The sequence below is a fragment of the Cavia porcellus genome, unplaced genomic scaffold (assembly GCF_034190915.1).
Source record: "Cavia porcellus strain 051 isolate PalLab524CR breed Dunkin Hartley unplaced genomic scaffold, mCavPor4.1 scaffold_19, whole genome shotgun sequence".
NCBI classification, from domain to species: domain Eukaryota; kingdom Metazoa; phylum Chordata; class Mammalia; order Rodentia; family Caviidae; genus Cavia; species Cavia porcellus.
In genome coordinates, this window is record NW_026947502.1 from 26,475,252 (window position 1) to 26,489,818 (window position 14,567).

General features: G+C 46.4%; 1 protein-coding gene across 2 annotated transcripts in view; it reads right to left on the reverse strand.

Moving 5' to 3' along the window:
- The window catches only part of Sh3pxd2b (SH3 and PX domains 2B), a 105,922-nt gene that overhangs the window by 63,197 nt on the left and 28,158 nt on the right, over window positions 1-14,567 (reverse strand). For both annotated transcript variants that reach the window (XM_063230790.1, XM_063230791.1), the window contains exon 2: window positions 4,994-5,074. In XM_063230790.1, the coding sequence (XP_063086860.1) occupies window positions 4,994-5,074 (81 nt within the window). The remainder of the gene's footprint in view (window positions 1-4,993; window positions 5,075-14,567) is intronic.

The window sequence follows — 14,567 nt, forward strand, 5'->3', positions numbered from 1 at the left end:
TCGATTTTCCTACAAATGACACAAATTTATCACTCTTTGTACCTGAGTAATACTCCACTGTGTATGAATACCACATTTTCTTTATTCATTCATCGGGTGACAGATACACAGGTCATTCTCAAGATTTAGCTACTGGACTTACGCTGCTATAAACATGGGTATGCACGTATCACTATAATATGTCTTCAGCTCTTTTGGGGAAGAAACTCAACAGAATGGTTACATCGCTGTATTGAACAGAATTTTTAGTTCTTGGTTTTTTTTTTTTTTTTTCTTTCCATTTTTATCGGTACCGGGGATTGAACTCATGACTGCCTGCTTGCAAGGCAGGTACTTATGCCGCTGAGCTAAATCCCCAGCCCCAGTTCTTGGTTTTCTGAGGTATTTTCATAGTGGTTCCCATAATGTTTGCACTAGTTTACGTTTCCCCCAACAATGTAGAAGGGTTCCTTTTCTCACAACCTCACAAACATTTCTTCCTCTGCCACCTTCTAACGGGCCTCAGCATGGTCTTAGGCTGACACAGAAAAGAGCGTTCAGAGAGGCTGAGTGACAAAGGGCCGGGACCTGACAACAGGAGTTCCCATTCTAAGCACATGGCTCTCTGCATCTGTGTATATAAGACATATTGACCAGATGCCAGTTGGTAGTGGCAGGCCTAATGCTCAGGTCTGCCTTTCCTAAGACAAGCAAGTCAGGAACCAAGTGAGAAGGTGAATATTTCTTAAAGGGACCTCTGGCTGACGGAGACTGTTTACCGCCAAGGAGCCTGGGTTGTGCTCTGACTATCCCCAGGGCTTCTCTGTAGACAGCTCCTCTGCCATAAATGCCCCCTCTGCTGGGCTGTGTTCTGACTAACCCAGGGCTTCTCTATAGACAGCTCCTCTCTACAGACAGTTCCTCAGAAGGACTAAATAAGACTACATTTAAATATTCAGCGGGCGGGGCCTACATTCACTGCTCCAGACACATCAGCTGTTTTTCCTGTGCTCACCCATGTCACTGATGAAGGTAATCAGGCGCAGAGAGGGGTTAAGGGATGTGACCAAGGCCACACAGCTGGCCCGTGGCTGGGTCCTAGGTCTCCTGACTTGGGTCCTTAACTTTTTCCATTATGCCACACTGGCCCTGCCGCTCCTCCACCAGAGGCGTCAGCCCTTCCCATATGCTGTGAGCCAAGTTACTTGTGAAAAAGCCCAAGGCTACATGCCAGACAGGAGGGAGGGGACAAAGGAGTCATGAAGTCATCCAACTGGAGGGTGTCGAGGCCCCATGCGGGCTGGCCTCCTGGCCTGGTCCTGGAGAATAGCTAGGCTGGACTGGAGCAGTTCTTCCCTCACCTCTTCCTACTGCCTGTGTGGCGTGGACATGGGGTGGACAAAGGCCACTCCCAGAAGGAGCTGATCCCTCTGGAATTCCAAGACTTTCCCACCCCAGCCACGCAGCTGGGACTCCTTGGAGCCAGCTGAAGCCCTGCTTTTGGACAGCTTTGTTCTAGGAAGGTTGGACTGCTTCTGACAGTTATTTATGTGACAACAAACCCCCCACTATTCCCAATTACGCTGAACCAATGGAGAAGAGAACCTTATTTTTACATTCTGGTAGACATAAAGTTAGGTCAGGACTGGAGAGCGGAGGAAGCACAGGCTTCAGATCTGGAAGACCCAGGATCAAACTCTGGCCTAAGCAGTCCTGAGATGTCACCTGGAGCAAGTCACATCTGTGCAGAGGGACAGATGACAACTAATATGCTTACTGAGTCAGGCACATCTCATTTAGATATCATAACAAACACAGGAAGCAGGCACTTTCATTCCCGTTGTGCAGATAAGGAAACTGAGGCTCAGAAACACACAGAGGTGACACCAAGCTGAGACTTTAAAAAGCAAAGTTGTGGATTGACCCTGGGTCTGTCTTCAGCCTTGGCTATGCTGGAAAATATAACACAGTGTAGCCTAGGCTTCAGAAGTCAGCAGAATGTCCCCTTTAAGAGGTTCCTGACCTTTCTTCCTATACCCATCACGGAGGGCCCTCCACCAGATGAGGCTGTACCTATGGTTCTATCTCCCCTGCTGGACTCTGATCCAAGACCCTTGAGAATACCAGAATTTTTCCTGGCCTGGAACTGGTACCCAGAAGCTCCAGCTTGTTGACAACAGGAAAGCCACTTCAATTCATGGGCAGTGCTAACGGGCACACTCTTGGCCAATGTGGACAATGTGACGGCAAAGTATAGAGGCTTGGCCGGAGAGGTTGGCAGGAAAACAAAGCTGGCTTGAAGGAAGATCCTGAGGCTATCGTGACAGATGGCCAGGGAGCCGCCGGCCAATTCTAGCCCTTACAAGGCTGGCTGCAGGCTTGGCTGTGGATGCTAGGACACGTGTCTTCCTCTTCCCATAAATCCAGCCCCATCCTTGTCTTTAAGCACAAACTAGCTGAGCAGGATTTGATTTGTGGATGGAAATAGCCCTGCTGTTCCTTCAAGGAGGTGTCAGGTAGGCAGGAGACCCCTGAAGCACCTCTCAGGTAGCTCTCCTTATTCAGATACCCAGGGCCACTGTGGCAACTTGCAAAAATGCTCACCTAACATTTGCTCTCAAAACCAAAGACCTGCCTGAAAGAATGTGCATAAATCACCTCCGAGTCCTTCATGTGTCCCTCTGTCACTCTCAGATATGGTCATGGTATCGGAAGGTGTTACACACGATGCCTTTTCCATTTCCTTTCCCCAAGAACCAGCTCTTCCCTGGCCCCAGTGTTTGCTCCTGCCCTGTCTATTTCGGGTGGCATCATAAAGCTATAGCCTCTTTATTTCTATTCAGCTTGTGTTTGCAGCAGTGCCGAAGAAAATTATAATTTGTATATGACACTATTTGATATGGTTGCATACTGTTGAGCACAAAACATTCCAAGTGTGATTATTATGCTTTAAATAATTAGGTGACTGGTATCTTAATTGCTTTACATGTTGTAACAACTCTGGGCAGTTTGTTACGAAGGTGTTTGAGATTGTTTTAGTGATACTGGAGAAAGCCATTAAGAACATATTATTATCTCCCTTTCTCCTTTACCATAAAGGGATATGGGCTCTGAAAATTCTGTTTGACATTTTCAGAAATAGATTGGGTCCGTATGACCAAGCATGACTATGGTAGTATCATCCAACCTTCCAGGAGAACCTGTGAACAGAGATATGAGGGTATGCCAGGGACAGGGCTGACTTCTGTTGGCCTAAAAATACCTGCTTTGTCTCTGAGCACAGCAGCGTGTGAACCTACCTCTCTCCAGGTTTCAGTCTCCACCATCTTGAGAGATGAAACAGGGACTCAATATTACAGTTTAGATCTAAAGTGCCCCCAAGGTATCATGTGTGTGGAAGGTGATCAGGGTGCTACGGTGGTCTGTGGACTCATCTACTGATGAGGTCAGTATCCGAATGAGGTAGGTCACTTGGGGAATGGCCTAGAAGGGTGTATTCTTGTCCCTAGTTCTTCCCTTCTCTCTCTGCCTCTTGAATACCATAGTTGAGGAGCATTTCTTTACCAGGCTCTTCTACCACACTATTTCTGTTTTTAGAGTTGATCAAGCAAGGACTGAACCCACTGACACTGTGAGCCAAAATAAACTTCTCTTCCTTTAAATTGTGGGTGTTGGTTATTTTGTCCCAGTGATGGGAAGGCAAGCGACTAACACATCCAGAGCTCAATGGCTGACAAGCTGCTCTCATACTGATCGGCATAAGATGAGCCCACGACATGTAACAACCTACTCGCGGGGACTTCTGAGAAGTGACTCTTGGTCTTTTTCACTGAGTGAGAGCCCAGAATTGCAGCCATTCTACAATCACGTAGGATCTGAAGACAACACAACACCACAGAAGTGAGAATGTGGACTGAGAAGAAGATGCCAGACAGGGACTGTGAAAATCCTGGATTAAGCTGTGCCTGAAGCTCAGAAGGCTTCTTTTATGACACTGTTTACGTAAGCAAGTTTGCATTGGTTCTGTCACTTACAATACAAATGTCCTGTCTGAAACCGAGGGAAGGAAGATGGTAATCTCAGGATGGAGACTTGCACTGGCCTGAGAACATGTGGTCTTCTGCCATGTGGCAGGAAGACGCACAGAAGTTCTGAAAGCTGGGCAAGCTGCCCTTCTCTCTGCGGTAGGGATTTTCTAAAGCACTTTGCTACGTCATAACCTGAGGGACTGTGACTTCTCATACATGTTTTGAGGTACTTACCTTTGGTATCATTAAGATAAAGCTACTGGTCTAGGAATTAGCCTTGTTTTCCTGGGGGGGGTTATACTGCGCTGTCTGGCTCACTATGACACTGGTGATGATTTCCATTTGTTCATTTATTTATTCACTTATCCATCCATCCACCCACAAACACTGAGTGGATGTGTACTGTGTGGTCAGAATAAACTATTAAGGAGAGAAAGGATGAAGAATATGTGGTCATGGTCTAGAAGGGAAGACAGGTAAATGGACAACTTCACTATAGGGAAACTCACAGGGCTACGGAAGCACAGATTGGGTGACCAGGCAACAGTCAGACTAGGCTTCCCAGGGGACAAGAGTGAAGGCAAGGAGTTGCTGAGTCAGCAAATGGGCTAGAAGGGTACAGGGTGACACTGCATGTGACAAGCGGCAAGTGCAAGGGCCTGGCTGTGGGGAGGGGAACACACTGAGTCTAAGAAGTCCAGATAAATGCAGCACATGCAGCTTACCAGCAAACACAATTACTGTTTAAAACTCAAACTCAAAATCACACTCCAAAGCCATATGGAAACGATTTCCGTATTATTCTCCCTTCTGGAAAATCCTTTTCTCTTCTTTGGAAAATATTAAATATCAAAGCATAAAGCAAAAAGTATGTTCCAAAGTAATGGATATAATTTTTAAGTCGAGGAAATAAAAAGTCTAGACCCTAATGTCTTAGTGGAAAGTAAGTCCCAACCTGCAGCTCACCAGACTCCACGACTCCTTACCTGCAGGTCAAAGAACTTGCTGTAGCGCCGGTAAATCGCCTCGGTGGAGCCACTGGACCACGTGACACGGATGATGTAGACCTGCGGGGAGGGACACGCGAGACAGGCGTTAACACCAGGTGGCTGCTGCGTTTTAAATGTGTCCCCAAAGTTCATGAGCTGGAGACTTCGGCCCCAACACAACAGTACTGGCAGAGGTAATCAGGTCATGAGGCTCTGCTCTCAGACACAGTGGATTTGCTATCAGGACAGTAGGCCCATTATAAAAGCGAACTTGGCCCACTCTCCCCTCTCCTGCTCTCCGGCCTGTCTGCCTTCTGCAATGCATTATGTAGTAAAAAGGCCCTTGCCTGAGGCCAGCCCCTTGATTTTGGATTTTTAGTCTCCAAAACTGTAAGAAATCTCTGTTCTTTATCAATTACCCTACAGTACCCTATTATGGCAGTATAAAATAAAGTAAGATGGGGGTCTTTTGTTTCTGGGACTACACAAGAAGCACAAGGTTCTGAGTCAAAAAACACCCAGATTTCAACCTCAGCTCTAAGGCAAAAGTTACTGGCTGTCTGAACCTTAGTTTCCTTCTCAATGCAATAGGTACAATAATCCCCACCCGCAGAGGTATGCAAAGGACTAAAAGATATCAAGCACAGGACAGTGACAGCAGTGTCAGCTCAGGAGCAGCGGTTACTGTCAGCGCTGTGAGGATTTCTTGCACCTTGCTCAGTTCAAGGAGCCCCAGGCTGTTCTTATCAGTCATACTTAAAACCTTAGTCTTTACCAAGAGAAAGAAGAAGACCTGAGCTAGTAAAACTCTTATTTTCCACAGGCTGAGCCATCCTGCCATTTTTACCAGGAGGACTCTTTCCAGGTCATTTTTTCCTTCTGAATCCTAGTTTTTCCCTCTGCTTCCCCTGCTTCCCAGGATGAATATGAAGGTCTGATACAGTCAGGGCTGGGAATCACTTCATCAACCACAGGGCTGTGTTTCCAGCCTAACCTTTGTCACAGCTGAAGCACACACAGGAAACAACGCATTGACAACAAATTTTGGCAAAGCAAAGGTGGCTGTTGGAGGCAGAAGCACTTGGCTGGGGCTGTAGTGACCCTGGAGACCAGCAGGACCCCTAAGGGCTAAGGGATCTGCACACCTGTAAGCCACTCATGGCTTGTAGTAAAGCAGTTATGACAATTCAAAACATGCATGGGACAACTCTTTGGAGACACAAATGTGCTATGCACATGAAGGGGCTCAGGTTTGTTTGGGCCATGGCGTTACAGGTAGGACCTCTGCCCTCCATGAGCTAGGATTTGTTGGCAAATGCTAGGGTCTGGATCAGAAATGTCCCAGAAAGGCCCCATTTGAAAGGCTGGGGGCCAAGTCACTATTGAGAGATGGCAGACTCTTTAAGAAAGGGTGCTGGGTAAAGGAAGGACAGTTACTGGGGCATGTCCCGGAAGGAGAGTGGAACTATAGCCCTTTCCTGTCTCTCTTTGTTTCCCAGATACCATGAGATCAACTAATTTGCTTTACCACATGCTCCCTGTCTCGCCACAGCCCCAAAAGCAATACAGCCAAGAGACTGAAACCTAAACTGTGAGCCAAATAAACTGCTCCTTATAAGCGGATTTATCTTAGGAACTTGTTACAGCACCGAGGGGCTGACTAACAGAGACCAGCTTAAACTACCAAGGAACTGTCCAGTGTATAATTGCATTGTGAGGCACATCCAAACTCTTGAGTTATCTTTGAAGTCAGTTTAAGCTGGGTCTCTGATACATGTCACCTAGTGTAGACTGACATGGAGATGGGGAAGACAGAGGTCTCTGAAGCCGAGTTATCAAGTGTACCCTGTCAGACATGTATGACTGAGACAGCTGGGGAGGAAAGGAGAGACTAGATGGAGAGATGATGAGGGGACCAAGAAACAAAGACCAGTTCAGGAATGACAGGGCACTGTGCCTGGCAATGATTTCTAAAGTGGTGCTAGGCCGAGTCTCTTTTCAAATGAATTCTTATAAGGGCTCCCACATTCAAAACAGAAAAAGGAGCCAAACACGGTGGTGAAGGCCTAGAAACCCAGCACTCAGAAGGCTGGGGCAGGAGGATTCTGCCCGGGCTCCACAGTGAGTTCAAGGCCAGCCTGCATTACATGCTGAGATCCCTCCAGGCTGCCAAAAGAGAGAAAAAAAGAGGGAACAGCTTCAGGGAGATGGAGCCAGGATCCAGTATGAATACCATGGACATCATCTAGGTGAGAAGAGAGGAAAATTGACAGACAAATCGGGCAAGCTGTGAGGTAGCCTGGAAGGCCAGGCTAAGACGCTCACTGACCTCTCTAAACCCCACACAATTTTATCTCAAAGAAGCAGGCAAAAAGGAAGGAACTCATTTCCCATTTCTCCAGTCTCGGCTTCCTTATCTGTAAAACTGATGATAAAAGGCAAAGCCCTGAGTTCCTCTCCAGGCAGACAGGAAACAATCAACAAATTCTAGAGCCTGGCACTTGGCTTCCCTAATGCTTCCCCAGTCTTGTTCACAAAAACAAGACTGCTTTTACACCTTGGATGTGGGCAGCCTGGCTCAGCCCATCCTTTGTTCACCATTCCTAGGCAACTCAGATGGTCACAGAAAAGGCGAATGCATACTTTAGAGATGCGCATTCCTGATGAACAGAAAGCTGCACTTCCAAATCTACCTGGCCAGTCACACACATGGAAAGTGTCCTTAAAGACGTCTTCCAATCTGCTCGGTAGCCTTCAATTCTCCCTCACCAAGTGTCCAGCCTTGAGGGCTGGATGGCTCCTATTCATTTGCTCATTCATTTTACATTTACTAAGCACCTCTTGTGTGCCAGGCCTCCCCTAGGTGCTGGAATATATCTGGGAACAAAATAGACTCAAACCCCACCCTTGGAGGGTAGGAAGATGGATACCAAATCAGCAAGCCAGCAGATATGCCTGTCTATGCCTGTCCACCCTGTGGACCCAGGGTCCCCACCTCCAGAGACTGAAAATGTTGCTGACAGGTGCTGCTTATCCGTAGTAGTTAGGCCTACTATGGATACACTTGCATTTAATTCTAAAATCACAAAAGCATATAAATGCAATCAGCCTTCTGTATCTTCAATTTTTGTCACTTATCATTATCCCCTTGTCTTTACTCTTGATTTAGTAGCTATTTGCATAGTATTTACATTGCATTAGGTATTACCAATAATCTAGATACTATTTAAAGAATATTGGAGGAAATGCATAGGTCCTGTGAGAATACTATAGCATTCTATACATGGGACTTGGGCGTCTGTGGATTTTGGTGTCCTTGGGGGTCATCCTGAAGGACATCATCCTCTGACATGGAAGGTCACTTAATTATAAATTACAGTGAGTACTAGGCAGGCCCAAAGGGTGCACAAGAGAGGTGGGGGTTGGGGGCTTGCTTCTTAGGTGAGCTAGCCTGGGAAGGGAGGACCTTTGAACTCAGAACTAAAGGACAAGGAGCTGGTCCCAGGAGCACTGAGGAAAGGACATTGCAGGCGGGAGGAATGGTGGCAGCAAAAGGCTGGGGTATGCTGGGCCCACGCAAGCCCAGGACAGCACTGTGGCCGGGCAGAGCGGGAGGAGGAAGAGGGAAGCTGAGGAGGGGGCAGTAGCTGGAAGACAAGGGACTTCCAGGCCAGAGAGCAGTGGGGCTGATGTTCTACTGAGGAGTTTTAACTGGTGGAGGGAAGCATTTGAATGGATCTAATGTACTGATACATGAATCCAGGAGCCGCTAGTTCCAGGAACCTATGGTATCAATATCTGCATTTGCTCGAGTCCTTTACATAAAACAGCACTGTATTTGCACAAAACCTACAGACATCCTTCCGTATAGCTTAAATCATCACTAGAGTACTTATAATATCTAACACATAGTATCTAACTATTACACGTTTGTATGGATTCAGCCTAGCATTCAATGTGTGGCAAATTTTGCATTCTGGAACTTTCTGCATTTTTAAAAAAACATTTTGATCTGAAGGTGGTTGAATCAGAGGATGTGGAGCCCCAAGGATACAGATCTGAGGGCTGATTGCATTTGTATGCCACTGTGATTTTAATTGTACATATTTATGGAGTACAGTATGTTAATTCAGTCCATGTATAAATGTGTAATGATCAAATGTGAGGCTCTCCATCCAACTGTGTATTTTTAAAAACATCCATATATATCCCCTCAGCTGCTATATAGAAAATGGTTTGGAGAGGAGCAGGGACAAAAGCAGGGGAACTTTTGCAAATCCAATAAGAAATTAAAAGCTGAAAGAAACCCCTGAACTCAGCCAGGCTAATGTCTGCCTTCTAGAGGGATAAACTGTGGCCTAGAAAGGGAAAATACTGTACCAAGAAAAATTTGGAAGACTATCTGTCAAGGACACTGCCAATGAGGATTAAAAAATAAGAAGGAACAAGGAGAAAGACCATCAAATACTGTGTGCTTTCTTAAAACACAAAACAAAGCAATCTTCCATAAATGGGAACAAAGTCCTGTTATACAATTCATTTTTAGCCTCTTGTTTACAGTTTTTAAAGTTCTGCATGTACGGTACAAAAACTCTGCTGCAAGCCTAATAGGTTTATTGGCATCAACCTCGGAACCAGATTTGACACCTCAATTTTTAGGTCCAGACCTAACTTTTAAATGAGAATTTCCTTATTCCTGGGTTTGGGGATGGGTCCCAATGCCAGCTCTGTGCTGTGGGTACAAAGACTCACAAGACACCACCCACTGTGGCTGCAGTGGTTTTTTCTGTGGAATGGGGAAGTTGGTTTCCTTGAGGATTAAGTGCCTAACAATTACAGAGTTTTGCTCAGTGCCTCGCACAAATCAGGAGTAAAAAGTGTCTTTTTCCTCAGAGTGGGTATTCCATGCTCCTACTTGTCTGGTACCTTTTCCCCTCTTTGGGACAGCACCTTGACTTCTCTGGAGAGTCATGTCTTTCTTCCCTAGTCTTTGTGAGGGGCTGGACATATGTTCAGGTCCAATCTACTATACCAGTGTGTAGTCACAAAGACAGTTCAGTAATGAATGGGTGATTGACCCAAGCCATGCTGATGGAACCCAATTCCAAAACTTTTAATTGCAAGATTTCTAAAAGGAAGAGACTCTCCCCTGCTGTGATGGCCAGCTAGGACACCTTGGAACCAGAAATTATTCCATAGCAAATAGCCGTCACCCACAAGACAGTAGAACTAAGAGGCAGAGAGGAAGGCTGAGTCCTGAGGACATCATCTGAAACACTGGGTCCAGCCTAAACCCAGACAGTTTGCTGACATGAATCACAACAGTTTGCTATGGTTTGGGTGTAACCAAGTGTCTTCCAAAGGTCCCTGTGTGAAAGTTCGGTCTCCAGGCTGGTGAAAATGAGAGGTGTGATCCTCTCACAGGGGAATTCTATAGGGAGGTCTCTAGATCTTTGGGAATGTGTCCTTCATAAAGATCGTGGGACTCTGGTGTCAGTCTGTCACTGCTTCTGGGCTCAGGATGTGACTGCTTGCTCTGACACACAGTCCTGCCAGAGGCCCAAACCAACAGGACCACCTGATCTTGGATATAAGCCTCCCAAAATGTGATTCAAATGAACTGTTCTTCTTTAGTAGGTTAGTGGCTGCAGATATTTTACTGGAGTAATGAAAAGCTGACTAATACACAATTGCTTTCTTGCTTGTAACAATTAAGAGTTAGTTTCTGTTACTTGCAACCAAATCAAAATTGACACACCTGACTAGCTTTGGGATTATATTCCAAATGCAGGTAATACTCTGTGGCCTGGTGTTAGGCAGTTAAAAGCCAACTTCTTCAGCAGTATTGTTCAACAGCAGCCAAGAGGACATGCAAGTGTCCATCATAAATGCGAGGCACTGGGTCTGAATGCATTGCCCCAGAAGCATGTGCTGACAAGCTAATACCCGGTCCAACAGTGTTGGGACCTAAGGAGAGGGACAAGGCATGAAGGTCTGCCCTCATGAACAGAATAATGCCGTCATCATGGTAGTGGGTTCCTTATAAAAGGCTCTGCTTTTGTCCCTCATCTTCTCTTAGCCCTTCTGTCACGTGATGCTTTGCATCAGGAGATGACAGAACAAGAGGGCTCTCACTGGACACTCCGTGATCAGGGACTTTCTAGTTTTGAGAAATGTGAGCCAATACATTTCTCTTCACTATAATCAGCCTACGATATTCTGCCACAGCAGCACAAAATGGACTAAGACACTCAGATAAAGAAAACGTATGGATAACACAGTGAACTATTACTCAACCTTTAAAATAAGGAAGTTATGACATATGCTATGACATCGACGAAACCTGAGGACATTATGCTAAGTGAAACAGGCCAGTTATAAAAGAACAAATGCTATATGACTATATGAGTACCTGGAGTAGTCAAACTACCGGAGAGAAAAGAAAATGGCAGTTGCTAGAAAGAATAGAATGAGGAAGGGTTGTTTAATGGGTTTGACTGCTAGTCATGACACGTCAACTTGAATGGATTGAAAAAAGCCTAGCAGATTACTGCAGCACAGCTCTGGGCGTGTCTCTGGATGACTGCCACGTATGCCTGCAAAGGAAGGGAGAATACCCACGTCACACAGGGGAGGCACCAAGCAAGGGGCTTGGAGCCTGGATGGAGTAAAAAAGGCAAAGCAGCAGGAAGCATGCCGTGTCAAAGAGCTCCAATCTTTGCCTTTGTGCCTGGACATCAGTCTCCAGATCTCCAGTTTCTTCCGTCTTCCAATGCAGATTTACTCCAATGACCTTTCAGTGAGGTCCAAGGTCTCTGTCCTTGGACTGGGATTGCATTTTTTTTGGAGAGAGGGTTTCCTTATGTCAAGACCAGCTCAGGCTGGTCTTGACTCTCTATGTAGTCCAGGCTGGCCTTGCACTTGTGATGATTCTCCTGCCTCATCCTCTCACGTGCAGGGATTACAGGCGTGCGCCACCATGCCTTGGCCGTGCATTCTTAGTTGTTCTTGTTCTATTATCTTCTATCTTCGTGTGCTGAGCAGCTACTGCATCTGCCAGCTCTTTAGCATGCAGATGGCCACTGTGGACTCCCCTGCCTCTGATCCTGCTAACAGCCCCTGAGGACCTCTGAGATATCCTGTAAGCCTACCTAATAACCCCTCACACAACTCTACATGTATTTCCTATTGATCTGTTCCTCTAAATAACTGTAACTAATTCAAGGTTAGAGACGGATGGTGGTGATAGTTGTGTAACAACCTCAAAGTACTTAATACCACTGAACTGTCCACTTAAAAAGGGAAATGGGAAATTTCATATTATTTATATGTTTCCATAATGTAAAAATGTTTCTGAAAAGCAGATTTCTTGTAGAGATTTATATATTCTACCTCATGTTCCTGGAAATGATCCTAAAACTTTCTCCATGGCACAGCTCTCAAAACATACATGGCACAACTGAGGAAGGATTCTTTTGGGGATATATTTTAGAAGTCTCAAAATTCAACAATAGGAAAACTCCTAACCCGATTACAGGATAGACAAAGGATTTGAACAATACTCCTTTAAAGAGGACAGAGGGATGGCAAAGAAGTACATAAACAGATGGTCAACATGCTTGGCCACTAATGAAATGCAAATTGACATCGTGAAGAGACGCCATTACTCCTATGGCTTGGTAAGTGACAGTTCAAAAGGCCTGTGGTGAAGGCTCAGGTGCCAGTCCGTGGAGCTACTGCAAGGTGGTGGAACCCTTAGGGCATGGGTGGTGAACCTGTGGTACGGGTGCCACAGCCAGCTCTTTGCTATCCTGGAAAGCTCTAGAATGTTTGCCATCACTGCTTCAGGAAGCAGGACCTATTGGGAGCAGATCACTGGAGCTGTGTCCTTGAAGGGGATACTGGGGCCCTGACCCCTCCTGTCTCTCTCCCAGGTGCCACGAAGTGAGCAGTTTCCTCCACTAACCACTCTCATCATGATGTGCTCCCTTCCACAGGCTCACAAGCAGTGGAACCAACCAACCTCAGACTGAAACTTCCAAAACTGTGAGTCAAAACACACCTCTCCTCGTAGGTTGTTGATCTCAGGCATTTCTGTCATAGTACGGAAAGCTGACTAATACAACTATACATCTATTAACATAGTTAAAATAAAAAATACCAACAATGGCAAGTATTGACGAGAAGGTGCACCAGCTGGATTCTCATGTTGCTGGTGGGAAAGGAAAATGGCAGAGCTGCTCTGGAATGATGTTCAGTGGATGCTGAACCACTGGGTAAACGTTACAGGAGAACAGGGTAGTCACACAGTGTCAGAGTGCGACCCATGATTACCTTCCCAGCAAAGGGGAGGTGTGTAATCTTGTAGAACTGTAACAAGGTGATCAACCCTAGCATCACCCACAGAGGGACAAGTCCTCAGAGAGAGAGATAGAAAGTCTACAAGGTCTTGTCAGCATTGTTGCCAAAAATATTGAACCTGAATCTCAAGCTTAATGACCCAAGTTCTAATTTTAGGAAATAAAGGAGAGAAGAGTACAAGAGAACAAGCTAAATAATATTATAAGGGAACAATCACACAAATCTAGAACATGGGATGTTCTATAAATCCAGAAGCAAGGCACGGCTGAATGTTATTTCCTCCAGAAAGTCCTCTGTTACTGCTCCTTCCCCACAATACTGGGTTGAGTTGCCTAGTTAGGTATCTCCTTGGCAGCCAATTTCCTGTCATGAACAAATCACACTATAGCTGCCTAAAGTGACAGCTTTCCTAGTGGACTCTCAGTTTCATGGCAGCAGGGACTGTGCTTTGTCCCTGTGTCAGCACCCAGCACTGAGCCCAGTGGAAATAGATGCTTAAAGAAGTAACAGTGATGAAAATGAGGCCGGGAAGCCAAAGTCTCACAGACAGAAATCACGTCTCGGGCAGGCCTGAGCTCCGTGGGAAAGGCCCCTGGCCATGTCTTGGGATTACTTCGCTTCGGTCATCTGTCCTCTCTACCCGAGGCCCTGTTCCACCTCCCTCCACAGCACCCCACCTCACCCCCACCCCCACATCTGGAGCAGTGAGTCCTAGGAAGCAGCTGGGATTTCCTCCCCCTGGGAATGAGGAAGCACAGAGACCACAAGTGGTATCTGAAGGAAACAGTGTTTCTGGGCCCCACGTTTACCGCTCCTCTTACTCAATTTCTCAGCAGGCCTGCGTGACTTATCCCCTCTCCCCCATCATAACTCCAACCTCAGCAAGCCACAGTCCCGGGTTTCTTTACTTCCCTTAAGGTGGTGAGGAAACACTACCAGCCGGAGGAGGGTGGGAGGTAGCTAGGGTGTTGGGGTAGACGTAGGGCGGATGGCAAGAGATCTGGCCTCCCTCTGATGCCCACAAGCTGGTACCAGACTAGCACTTCCTAGTGAGATGATACAGTGCCCACCTCACCTAACACCGAGCACAGGTTTCCTGGCTGCTGTGGGGCAGGGCTCTGTCCCCTCCTCACAGATGCCTGTGGGGAGGCCCCAACACCCCACTTCTACCACTAGGCCTCAGTGGAGGGGAGCCTCATCTGGCCCAAAG